We start from the raw sequence: 13,726 nt of genomic DNA, 5'->3' as shown, positions 1-13,726 counted from the left end.
TCTGTTCTCAGAAAGAAAAGAGTGAGTTGTGGGGATTGTTGGCAATATGAGTTTAGCTGAAAGCTAGGTACAATTTCTTACCAGGTTATTATGTTTCCTTCATTATTTTCAAGGTAATCTGGCTGTGTTTTTTACTAATACAGCCATAGTTGAAAAAAAAAATCATATTTCTTTCCTGGTACTGTGTTCTCCAAGTAGGTATATAAGGTTACTAGTGTGGGTTTGGTCCTAATAATGAAGGAACCAATAGATGGTGGGGGTTTTTTGTAATTATTTTTTGGTCTTTTCCCTCTCTAATTCCTTGATGAGGTATTGTCTCCTCTCAGTTGGGCTGGAAGGTGCAGCTTTCTTTTGCTGTTAGCCTTACAAATGACAGCTAACTTTGTTGCTTGTGGTTCTGCTGTTAATTTACATGCAGCTCTTACTGACTGTCACTAACATATCTTTTGTTCCCTGAAATATTCACTCTGTGAATAAATATAACTTTTCTGCTATTTTTTGCTCAGGCTGATTTGCTCATTTCACTCTTGTGGCTGCAAACAGCTCAAGCACTCAGATTCTGCACGTTGCCTATTGCTTAATGAAGTACCTTGCTGAATCAGGGCTACCGTGTTCCAGCAGATGAAAGGGAAGCACATAAGAAGCTCTACTGCCAGGTTCTGCTTTGAATGTTTTTCTTTAATCAATTTTTAGACTTATTAGCATAGCGGATCACGGTTTTCGCGAAACAAATAAAAGCTTCTAGTCTGATCCTTGAAAGCGTTGGGAAATGTTAATGTAATTGGTTCTGTTTATAGTTCAAACTCACTTACATGTCTCTGCTCATAGACACGAGTAATAGAGTCAGCACTCCCAGCTCTGGTTTAATGAGTTAGCACCCCAAACCTCTGGGAAGTCACTTATGAGTTTCCTTTGTCAGAACCAAGAATCTGATAGCGTTCTTAATTATCCTAGTGGCAGCAGAACAGTCCTAGGGTTAGGTCATGGCTTATAAGACAGGGAAATATAACACCTGTAGAAACTCAGGTCTTAAATTCCAGTTTCCTTAAGACTTTCTCTTTTGCCTCACAGTTTAGTGTCCGTGTTACTGGCTGGATGTTGCTTTGATGGGGAGAGTGATAATGCACCCAGAATTTCTGACATCCTGGTGAGGAGGGCAAGCAACATGTGAGCTGGGGGCCTGTGGGAAATGCCCTGGTTATGGTTCTTCTGGATCTGCAGTTTGGGTTGCTGGATAGCCACAAGTCTCTTGGCACACCATCCACAGTGCTCAAATTGATGTACAAAGGTGACACCTTTGGACAAGGTCATAATGTGTTTTAAACCTACCATTTCTTTGCCATGTGTACTGTGCATTTATAATAACAAGACATGGAGTAAAAATAATGGTGTTGAAGAGATTTGGATAAATATGGCCTTATAATTATGGCACAGAGGAGCTGAACTCCAAATTTCCAGCCATTCCTGGCCTTGACAATTTTGTGGATTTTTATTTTCCCTTATATTTAGACCCCAAAGTTCCTAAATGAGCTGTCACCCCAAACCCACATTCTCCTGTACTGCATCAGCCCAAAGCTTGAAGCAGAAAATATCAGGCTTTCAGACACAGCATATTTAGAAAAGAGAGAGAGAGTCTGCCAAATTCCCCAAATCCACTTCCCAATTCCCCTCAAGGATAGCAGGAAATTACTTGTTATCAGTGGGTAATTCAACCACAAATGTTATTGATTACCCAGCCTCAGTCTTTAAAGTCTTGATGCCCAAATATTTTGCAATCATTCTCTCTATTTAAAACTAGAAGGTGGATTTTTATTTTGGAAAAATGGAGTTTTTCAGATTTTCTGCATGCCACATCACATTGTGATGTGCCCCTCCAGATTGTCCAGTGTGATAGCCAGAAGCTTGACTGACAGATGTCAAAGTGTAAATCATGTTCTAATACATGAGAAATGCCTATCTGGTTAAAAAATATCCAATACTTGCAAAAGCTGTTTATTTAAAATAATCAATTTGCTTTTAATATTTGGTGTTTGGCGCATCCCAGTGCACACCAGAAACTCAGAGCTAGAGAGGAGGTATGTGATTTTTTTGGGGGTTTTTCCTAATTTCTCTGTATTTTTTTTAAATTATGGAATTGATCCAAGTAGGTTCTCTTGATTGTGAGCTACACAATCTGTAGTTTTTCATCCAATGACCTCTGGCTGACCAAAATCAGTTGTTGTAAGAAATTCCCTAAGTTCTGAGCTCTATTCCCCCTTCCTAGAAAAGCTCCCCTTAGACACCTATTGTGAAGAGATATTAAATATTTTGGTTATGTGATATTTTTAAATAACATTTTGAGTAACCTGCAGTCATTACTACAGTACCACATAGAGCAGCTGATAAATTTAAAGGCCAGTGCAGTTCCAGCACTGTCAGTGCAGTTCCAGAATGTCTAACTAAAAAATCCAAGGATCTTCCAATGCTTGAAAACTGGTCTGAGGTTATCACAATGATTTGGAGACACAAAAATATGCTTTTTTTTTTTTCAGAATACAAGAATCTCTAAAATCAAAAGTTACGTGATATGCTTTGACATAAACTGTCTCCATACTATCTGTATTGTGATGCTGTTTATTACTCAGTATAACATCATTCCCAGATTAAGTAAATATCAGAACTGGGTCAGACAGGATCATAGCCTACTGGTTTTTTGGGAACTCCATTGATATCCCATCCCTGGAAGTGTTCAAGGCCAGGTTGGATGGAGCTCTGTAGTGGAAGGTGTCCCTGCTCATAGCAGGGTGTCTGGAACCAAATTATTCTAATCTTCCTTCAAACCCAGACTATTCAAGGCTTTTTTATTTTGAAGTATCCATATTCTTCTGTACTCCTTAAAGACCTGTATTACTCATAAAAGCTTTCTATCTAGGTTGTGATTCCTGAGAAACAAAAATTTAGTTACGTTACATCCATCTTTATCTTAAATCTCATCAGCATCCTTTTTATTAAAGCGCTAAATAACTTTTTAAAATAGTAATCTTTGCAGTTTTTGTAGTTGGAATTTTTTTGTTTTTTGAATGGATGTAATAGCCTTATTCAAAACATTTTTCATCCTGCTTGGGTTTTCCTAATACTTACATACAAATAAAGATGGAAAGAGGCAAACCCAAGATGTTCTGCATTGTTTGCTCCCTGCATGCAAGGGGAGACAATAACCAGGATATTTTCCTGCTTGGCCCACTCAGGAACTTGACACAGCTGGCAGAGTGAATCTACAGATCATGGACCAACTTTGATGTTGTACTTTGTTATAAAACAATAGCTGGCATGGCCGTGGCACAGCAGGATATTGCACTTAGCCTTCAGCAGACCTGTTTTTATAGAAAGGGACCTCCTGCCTCCTTGCCCCAGGCCACAAAACCCTCTGCTGTAGAGATGGTGGTTTGGATCTTTAGCAGTAGCAGGAATCTTGTGTTTCTGTATTGGCTTTTGGCAAGTTAGTAAAATTACATATGCAGCTATTTTGGAAAATGACCGCATGTTCTGCATGCTCAGTGCACAGGTTCTGAGTCAACAGGAAAAAAAAAAAAAAAAAAAAAAAAGAGGGTAAAGAAACTATCAGACTGAAAAGAAAATGGTAAATAAACAACAAAAATCCCATTCAGTAGTGCTGTTTCATCTCTAAGAGATGCTTTATTCAACAGCAGGTAGCAATCCCCACAAGAAACATCTGCTATCAGAGGATTTGCAGGTACACTTTTGTTCACTGCTCACTGAATTTGTGTCAGTATTATAATTCAGCAGGTTTCTGCTTTTCACACAAACCAGGATTAGCACTGACTTGGGCTGGAGGGCATTCAAGCTGCTGTTCTTCTGTTGGCTATATTTCTCTGTAAACATCTAATTGTTTCAAAAAGTGATGTACAGTATGCAAAAACCTGAATTCAATGCAAATAAGCCTGTGCAGCTCTAAACTTAACAGGTGTTCTCATTAGTGTAAGTAGACAAGGAACGATTCTTGAAAGTTTTACAAACACTTATAATCATGGCCAAATATGTTGCTATAAGTATAAAGACACGTATACAACTTCTCTTTTTCCTTATTGTGCAATCTCAGCATTCATTAATAGGAGATATGTGCCAGTAAATGAAATACTAAGAGCCAGTACTGGTTTCTTCTTGCAAATAATGTGAAATGCTGTGAAATGCTCTGCTACTGATGAATAAATTTTTGGCTAAAATAAGTGTCAACAAAATGAAATCTTTACACCCAGCACATATATATTTAAAATATATATCTTCGCCTGCACTGAAAGCAGAGCATTCATTCTCTCTTTGATATTTTTGTTTGTTACCAGGACTTATCACATTGAGTCTCACTCACATACATCATAAAGTGTTATAACATGCATATAAAATTGGACAGGAGAACCATTCATCACTAGGTATTGTCCAGCTGGTAAAGCTGAGAAAGACAGGACTTCTCTGAGAAACCATTGCCAATATCTCTGTGTGTGGCTGTGTAATGTATGGCTTCAGATTGCAAAGGCAATAACAGTAAAATATTACCCCAAGGAGAAAAGTAGCTTGCAGTAGGTATTCATGCACTGCCTTCAGTCTTCATCCGTGGACAAAATGTGCAATTGTCTATTCCCTGACTTCCCACTATGCACAGACACAACTGAATTGTGTCTTAATTATTATCTCTTGCTTTTACCAGTTGTGAGGGTATTTCTTTATCGCTTCCCCAGACTGGTGACTCCCATCTCCCCTGACTTTGGCTGAAAGGCTGTCAGAATTCCAACCTTCCTGCTCCATGGCGATGGCAGCACATCCATGGGGCTGGAGCAGAGGGCAGCACGGGCAGGGGGGACACGGCAGGCTGCACACAAGTGGCTGACATCCAGGAGGGTCATCTGCTGCCTGTCTCACATTTCCCTTTTTGCTCTTTATCCTCTGAAGGAAACCCCTGTTTCTCAGAGGCTGATCCCTGTGTTCCAACTGTCTCTCACAGGGCATTTTACCAGTGTAGCAGATCAGCAGGAAATGCTTCCCAGGACATTCCCTGGATGTTTTAGAGAGATTGTTTGCACTTTCTTACCTTTCCCTTTGCTCAAACATCATGTGCTTTATTCTCACACTCCTCCAAGGCAGCAAACAAACAGACCTGGACTGGTGGGTGGAGACAGGAGAAAGACAAGTTGTTCCTTGAAATCAGTGACAGCATCCCAGTATCCCTGGACCTTTCCTTCCCTCCAGAGAAGCTCTTGGACCCACATCCTGAGCTCCTCTTCCAATCCAAGAAGGGGTTTCTCAGGGCTTTATGAGCTTCAATTGTGACCTCCTCTTGGTTCAATATTTCCCTCACAAGAGATAAAAATCAGTTCTTCTGCATTTGAGATTAATCACAGCCAGAAAAGAAAGGAAAAATTTTGTCTCATAGTGCAGAGAGAAGATTCTCTCCTAGTTAGTATTAATGCAGTTTTTCAAGAGAAACTGACATATGATATGAGTTTATGGCACAGAAAAAGGGAAACTTTAGGTTCAAAAATTTTTCCTTAACCATAGCAGAGTTAGTTATTTTATTGCTGAATTATGTTGAATGATTCAATCCCAGGAATTTACCGTGAAAAAAATTATTTCATCTCCCCTGGTACAATATAGTTTTATTTTAAAATTTATTGTTTCTTGTAAGTTTCACCCCCAAATCTGAGACAGCTCAATCCATTTTGGAGTCATTGATGTACATAATGCCAGCATCAGTTGGCAACTCATTGTATATGAGGAGGTTGCATTGGTATGATGATGCCACAAAGGCTCCCAGAGAGTGGATGTGCAAAGCAGTCACACCAAAAGACAACACAGCTTAGGGCATAACCTATAAACATCTGGCAGTATTCAGTCTTACAAATTCTGATATTGCAGAAGTTGTGAAAACGCAGGATCTGTTTGTTGCCTCTTTGTAATCCTTGGTTTTCACAGTCGTTTTTACAAAATCAGGAAAAAATAGGGTAATTAAAACATAAGGTTCAACATCTTTGGATATGTAGAACATTTTCTGTTGCCTAAAACAAATATTCCCAAAGAAAGTATAAAACATTTTTCTGACTTGCAAAGTTTTTGCAGTCTATCATTTAAATTACTTAAATAAAGGGAGCTTTACTGCTCCCAAAAGCTGAGAATATAACACCCGCCATGCATATTAGCTTGATCTTTTTGACAGACCAGAAAAGTGTTTGTGTGTGCCAATTAAAACAAAAATGGATCCCTAGTGGCTTGTTCCTCACACAACTTCTGAAGACTGCTATCATTGTATGCCGGGGTAACCCTGGATAAGGCGGCTCTCCAAAGTAAACAAACTTTTCAAAACTTTCATGACAGATGGGGGTTACAAATGCATTTTAATAAGAGAGTTGCCAAAGCAACTTTTTTGCAATCAGCATATATTTACTTAACATCTAGCAACATTGGGAACACAAGGCAGATACTTTCTCACCAAATTTTTTAACAAATATCATTTTTTTTGAAAGATTGGTTGAAGACCTTTTCTCTCAAGCTGATATTTCCCCATCACTTCAATGTTAACTTTGCTCGACATCCAAAGGACTGCGAGATGGGTGAAGCCAGACTGTAATATGAGACAGACAATCTGCTTGATAATGAAATTTCTTTGGTAGTCATAAACATCTTAAGAGTCCTTTAAGTAATTTAACTATCAGCATAACCATGACTACCTCTGTTTGATAGGCTGGCTCATGGAATGGATACGTGATGCTGTACAAATTTAACACAGCTCAAGATTGAGCCTTTTGTTTTCTTTTGTTGCCATTTTTTAATATTAGACTCAGCTCTCTATGGTATAGCACACAGAGCTATTTTATTTATCCTCTCGGCTGCTTACTCATTCAGCATAAACATGGCCAAGAGACTGGATTATCTGTGAGAAAGAATTTAAGGTCCACTTCCAGAAATGCAGTTAGACTTTTGACGTGTATTTAGAAACTTGCATGACTCTGTCCCAGTTTAACTCAAATCCAGCTAATTAAACCACTAAGGAGCATAGTATCACCCAACTTTAATTAATTCTACTTCTACTGGGGGTGTCAACACAGGATTGTCCAGGGTTTATGCATTTATTCTCAAGTTTTATTATATTGTAATGATTTTTAAATTAATATTTAGAGACAGAAAATTCACAATATTATTTTTTTTTTCTTTTTTTTTTTTTATTTTCTTCTTGACTCTTTTCACAACTTCTCTGGCCCAGCCCTGATGGCTGCCATGCAGAGGTGTCCTGCATTGCATGAATAGACCCCATCCTGAAAAATATCTCAGGAAAACCAAGAGAAAAATCCAGATTTCTTTTCATTATGGGAATCAGGTTGATTAACATGATCAGAAAAAAACCCCACCACTTTGTGAGAAAGCAAGGTGAGATGAAGGGAGCAGTGGGAAGGGGGAAGAGTGTTAACTTTGGAGCTAGAAATGCTCCAGCAACTCACATTTCCTTTTTTTCCTACACATATCAAGGGCAGCAATCCCAATGCACAGTGCAACAAGAGGAACACATTTTATTGAATTTCTGCACGCAGAGGTATCTGTCAATCCAAGTTTAAATCACTTAGTGTTCACCACAAGCCATGTGAGTCCCAGGTGGCATAAAAATTTCTGTTTTCTGCACTGAATCTTGCACTGGATTAGCAACTGCTGAGGTTTCCATGGTCCAAAAGTATCCAATAATCCAACGCTGAACCATTGGAGTTATATGAAGCTTCACCTCAATAGTACAGCAATTTTTCTGGATGTCCCAGTTTCAGGGGGAGCTGAACATTGGCTTGGTTCTGTATTTGGCTGAATTAAGGACTGTGACATGTTTTTTTGGTGTTCATACATGAGCTATGCATGAGCCATACACTTCCTTGGCTGCTCACTCTGCTCCCTTTCTCTTGTCGCTCGGTACATACTAAATTTTATTGCTGCCTTTCTCTTTCCCTACAGAATTCTTCACTTCCTGTATTAAGGTTTGTTCTTGGCATTGTCTAAAAATAGTTAATCCCTGCAAATAATAGTTGTGGCCACCAGAGATGCATAAATACACTTTGAAGTGGGTGAATCAATAAGACGAGTTTGGATTTTTATTTTGCTCTATGAGTTTATCACCCTTTCCCATATCTCCATAGAGTGTCTACCAGTGGGATTGCTGAAATTGCCTCCATCCCTGTTCTGCAGCTAAAATAAATGCAAGAACATCTGTAGAAGTTCTGGTAAAGATCTAGAGGGATACCAGGATGAGATGTTTTTCATAGTGGTTTGGTCCCCAGAACAAACTGCAGAAAAACCATGAACAGAAGATCGTGATCTTCTTCCATGGCTCTTTAACCTCCTGTTTTCCATTGGCATGGTTATTGTGGAAGGAAAATCTGTGACACAAGCTCTGAAGGATGATCTGTAAGGGTTTGGAAGTCTTGGCACTGCAGTATGTCCCAGAGCACAACCTAGCACAAGAAAAATACATAATTCGTAAAATTTTTTAAATCCATTGATCCTGGGTAGCCTCCAAGGTATATTTGTATATTATAAGATGGTAGTGGCATTAATTAGACACAATGTCCTGTATTTTGTGGAGCTAAAAGGGTGCATTTCTGTTTAATAACATAGGATCTTGTTGAACACCACCCTGGTGCATCATTATGGTGACACGCAAAAGAAGCTCAACCCTCCATTTGCAGCTCTATAAGGTGACAAGAGAAACCCTTAATAAGCCACAAATAGAATATCAGGAAGTGTTTCACACCTGCCTCCCTCCCCACTTCCCACACAGTGTTGGCAGCCCAGCAGTGCATTGAATTTACCTGTGGTGAGCCGATATTTTCTGAGGATCAATGCTTAGCAGCAGGGCTGTGCTACAGCTCACTGCAGAACTGCCATGTGAGTTGTTTCAGGCTTTGAAGTCATTTTTCCCTGGGTGCTGTAGTGAGAAAGAGGGAATTCAGGCACCCTGGGTCTCCTATCCCCATCCTGAAGGGCATGGCAAGCCAGAGGGTTGATGCCAGTTGTCAGTCCTCGTGGGTGTTTATTGCTGACAGCAGCAGCAGCATTCTGCCTGGTAAGGTGGTGCTAATTCTAGCCTTTGCGAAAAATGATGGCACAGAGAGAGGGGTTTCAGGAGGTATTTAAAGAAGTGAAGTACCTGGCACAATGGAGTCTGGCAGCTCTGGATAGAGCACTTAATTTTCTTTTTTTTTCCCCCCTAGATTTGTCTTTCATTTGTTTCCCCAGCCTCTCTGTTTATTTCAGCAGTGCCTGACACAGGGATGGTGTGTTAACAGGCCTTAATATTGAACAATTTCTGCTTGTTGTTAGTTATACATCATTTAGGGCTGTGATCATAAATTGTTCAATCACAAGGTTTAGTCAAAACCAGCATTCTTTACTGATGTCTTTTCCCAAGGGTGTTGAAAATTTGATTGTTCAAAGTGCAAATATGGTTTAGCAATCCTTTCCAAGAGTAATTTATCAGAAATCCTAAGGAGGTAATATATAAAAGTGGGATAGAAAACCTGCACATTAAATGGGATTTACCAGCCAAAGCTTTTGGAACTGCTTGCCTGTGAATGACTGGAATGGAGCAGAACAAAGTCAATTACTGACTGTAATTAAGGAGTGGATGCATTTAAACTGTAGAGAGCAGTAGCAGTCTTCTTGAAACTGTCTTGTTACTCTGAAGATTAGTCTGAGGAAAGAAAGAAAAGGACTTGAACTATATCTTACAGAAAGTATATTTTAAATGAATTCTCTTCCCTCCATTCTATGATCTGTTTTTACAGATTTGCTCATAAAACACTGATAATATATGATTATCAAAATAACACATTCAAGACAAAGAAACTTTCAACATGTATTTTGCTTTGGTCTTGTTAGCAATGGAGTATCTCTTTTGCATATCATACAGTGCAAATATTTATGCAGTGCTGAATACTTGTATTTTAATAAAGCCTGAATTTACTGAACGGAAGGCTGAACTATGTTGTGTCCTTTTTAAGCCTTCAAAATACAGTAAATCTAATTACATATGTTGCTCTTACTTTGAAAATGTTATTCCATTTTATAATTTTAATAATGATTTGTTTATACCGGGAGGAAGGCATTAGATTGAATTGTTGCCTGTGTTTAGTCTAATTCATATCTGCATGTATACATTAATAAATTGTGATACCATATCATACATTTTGAACCCAAACCTTGCTGTGCGAGCCGGGCACAGAACTGGAGGTCAGCTCTTTCTGCTGCTCACCTTAAGCTGCATTTGGACTTTTTATTTCCTTTTGGTGAAGGGGGGGTGAGTGTGTGAATGGTGATTAAGGTTACAGCTCTGGACTAATGAGGGGATTGAGATTTCCCCAGTAAATAACTCTCCCTGGTGCTCGGGGAGCAGCGGGGTGGCTGGAGTTGGCTCCCGATGGGTGCAGAAGGATGGGGTGAACATCTGCAGCCAGGCAGCCCCGAGCCCACACCAGGGGAGCATTCCCACATTCTCAGCAGCACTCCCACAGGATGTCTCTGCTGGAGCTGCACTGATGGGATTTTCCTTAATGCTGATGACTTTGGAAACCTTCCTTACAGGCATTTCCTCAATAAAGGGAGGGTTATAGGACAATTAATGCGACATTAGGCTGTTGTTTTTTGGTTTGGGTTTTCTTTTTCCTGGTATTATTTCAGTTTTAAGAGAGATGCTGGGAGTACCCAGGCTGGTGTGGATCTGCTGTTTCTTTTTAGCTTCAGTAAAAACTCTTGACATGGGGGAGATGCAGGAAAACAGTAGCACTTGAGGTATGTGTTTTGTTTATGTATTTACATAAACAAACAGTGCCAGGCCATAACAGCTTTGCTTTTTCCCAAAATTGGTCAGAAGGAAATCCCTACTATGCTGAATAATCCCGTATTCCAGTGAACATTCCAACATTCAGACTAAACCTGCATCCCCAATACACCGAGATCCGAGTGTTCCATTTCCAAGCAAGAATACCACAAATTTTGCACAAGCAGCTTCTAACAGCAGCAAAATAAGAAGTAAACTTTGGTTCCAGAGCTGGAAGGAGCTGAGCTGTCTTGGAGTGTAGGCAAAATGAGCTCCTGCCCCTTCCAAAAGTGCTGATGATGTAGCCTTGGTTGACTCGTCTGCAAACACAGAAAGATGTTGTGCCCAGATGATGCTCCATGGCCACATGCACCAGGAATCTGTGGAATAATCCTGGGGCAAAGAATTGCACAGCTCTGGGCCTCAGTTTTGCCCTCTGTGAAATGGTTGCTTCAACCTGTTTTGTGAAATACCTGGAGATTCCCTCTGGTGAAATATATATATATATATATATATATATATATGAGTGTGTGTGTGTGTGTGTAAAATAAAAAATCACGTATCATTATTATCCCAGTGGTCTACAGAAGTTCAGACCAAAGCATATACATACATATTTCCACCAAATATTAGGTTAGGCAGTGAAACAGCATTATCAGGGGAATAAATATTCTTTTGATAAATATTCCCAGTGAGTGGGTCAAAAATGTAAATCAACTTCTATTTAGACAAACTGGGGATTTTTTTTTTTCATGATAAGTGGGCTCCTAATTACTCGCTGCAGCCATCTTTGATGATAATTTCGTAGGGTTTTTTATGTGAAAGAGTGACATTATCAGTTTTATCAAAATGTTTGGGAATGGGGAATCATAGGTAAATAATAAATGTGCAAATTCAAGAATGGAGGCACCAGATAGAAAAAAAACAAAACTAGTAAAATAGAAATGGAAACTGCAAATGGCAGAAAATAATTTTCATGATGCATTCACTCCTTTTCAGGGTGCTTTGATTTCCCTTGAATTGTGTCTCGTTACACTGAGTTTCCTGGCTTTTCTTAACTTTTGTCACATCCCCGTTATTTCTGCACTATTTGTGTTCTGTGGTTGCATTGCTGAGACAATATCTCGTTTGTTTTGACATATTCAAAACAGTTTTCAGACAGAGGTTCGGAACTCCTCGGTAACTCGGCACTCCAGCAGACAAATCTCGGTAAAAAGAAAAAGCATTTGGGAGGGAAAGGGAGGGAAAACAGAGGAAAATCATCTGCGTGGGGTGTGCTTTACTCACCTGTGTGTGCCCATGCCCTCCCCAGATCACGACAGTGTCAGGAAATGAGTTCCTCCTCCAGTCGGATATCGACTTTCTCATATTGGATTGGTTCCACGCTATCAAAAATGCAATTGACAGATTGGTATGTATTTGTTTTGGCTGTTACCTTTATTAATTAAGATATAGCAATTTCAACTTCATTTGCTCAGGCATCTCTACAGGTTTTAGGCAGTCAGCAGCTAGCTAGACATTCCTTTCTCTGAAGGATATAAAAATATGTATGCAAATCTACTAAAAAATGTCAGATAAACAAGGTTGTTGCACAAAAATGTCATTTGATTCTTGCCTCGAAAAGGAACGCTACATTTATTTCTCTGAAATAACAAGGACGCTGGCTTGCTGAGGGTTGTAAAAGCACACAAGCACTTAATAACTAATGAATTTTTGCATTTTCTGTTTATGCAGCCTACAGTATATAATCTTCAATAGAACTATTAATACATTTGAGCCTTTTATGAATTTTTGTATTACTTATTCACAAGAATAACGCTAGCAAATAATATTCCTTTGTAACTGATTGCTGGTATTCTCCCAGGAAGGCTGGGGGTTTTCTACTAGAAGTAAGCAGGGTTGCGTTTTATTAAAACAGTTTTTAATTACCAAACCAGCTTCAGCTGTAGCTTTTTCTTTCTTTTTTGCCACTCAGTACAAATTCCAAACATCTTCCTCCTATCCTGATTCACAAACATTTTCTTTTTTTTTTTTTTTTGAGGGCACTGACTTTCCTTGTTCACTGCAGAATCTGTTGAGAGAAAAATATCCCCATTTCTTGCATTTTTCAGAGGTTTCAGTGGAATCTGCAGCCTCTTTGAAAGGGTTAATTTCAACACAGCTACTGTTTCCTTAAAGAGCTACAAACATTCTATTACCCTGAGGCTATAATCAGCCAAGGAAAGTTTGATCTGATGATGTATGTCTTCATATTGTGCATTTCATTGGGTGTGTGAGGATATTGATATCCAACTAAAGATTTTGGGGTGGAGTTTTCCACGGAGACTCAGGAAAAAAAAATATTTTTTGGCGTATTATTCAACTAAGCATCTATTAAGCCTGATTTTATATATATATATATATGTATATATATATATATATATTTTTTTTTTTTTTTTTTTTTTTTTGGTGTAGCTGAAGTAATACTGTGGCATCAGCAGCCCTGAGCATGCAGAGCAGCTGGTGGGGCACAAGTGGCCTGTGGTTGGCTGGTCCTGGCCAAGGTCCGAGTGCGCAGGACAGGATGTCAGGATGTCACCACGCACCACTCCTGGCCACTCCATCCCTGCCAGCTCTTTCACTCCTGAAACCCTGAGTGTGAAAAGCCTGGCAGCTTTCCAGGCTCTTGGGATGGCTGAGTCTCACCTGACCAAATGCCACGGGAAGAGACATGGCTCCAGCCAAAACAGCGTCTCCATTTTTTCGTTCTTTTTTATTTTTTTTTTTTTTTTGCTTCTTTTCCCTGCTCATTTTCACTTTGTCTGCCAGTAAATTAGAATAAGAGAAAAGCCCCCCGACTACTTCTTAAGCATAAACCAGCAGAAATTCAACCCCAAATTTGCAATG

At 39.3% G+C, this 13,726-nt stretch overlaps 1 protein-coding gene across 3 annotated transcripts in view; it reads left to right on the top strand.

Annotated features, from left to right (window-relative positions):
• ARHGAP15 (Rho GTPase activating protein 15) overlaps positions 1 to 13,726 on the top strand; it is a 325,074-nt gene that overhangs the window by 157,080 nt on the left and 154,268 nt on the right. For all 3 annotated transcript variants that reach the window (XM_085584122.1, XM_085584123.1, XM_085584125.1), the window contains one exon: positions 12,153 to 12,251. In XM_085584122.1, coding sequence (XP_085440248.1) covers positions 12,153 to 12,251 — 99 coding nt within the window. The remainder of the gene's footprint in view (positions 1 to 12,152; positions 12,252 to 13,726) is intronic.

Source organism: Lonchura striata, chromosome 7 (assembly GCF_050655825.1).
Source record: "Lonchura striata isolate lonStrDom1 chromosome 7, ASM5065582v1, whole genome shotgun sequence".
NCBI lineage: Eukaryota > Metazoa > Chordata > Aves > Passeriformes > Estrildidae > Lonchura > Lonchura striata.
This window is presented reverse-complemented; position numbering and strand designations above follow the sequence as displayed.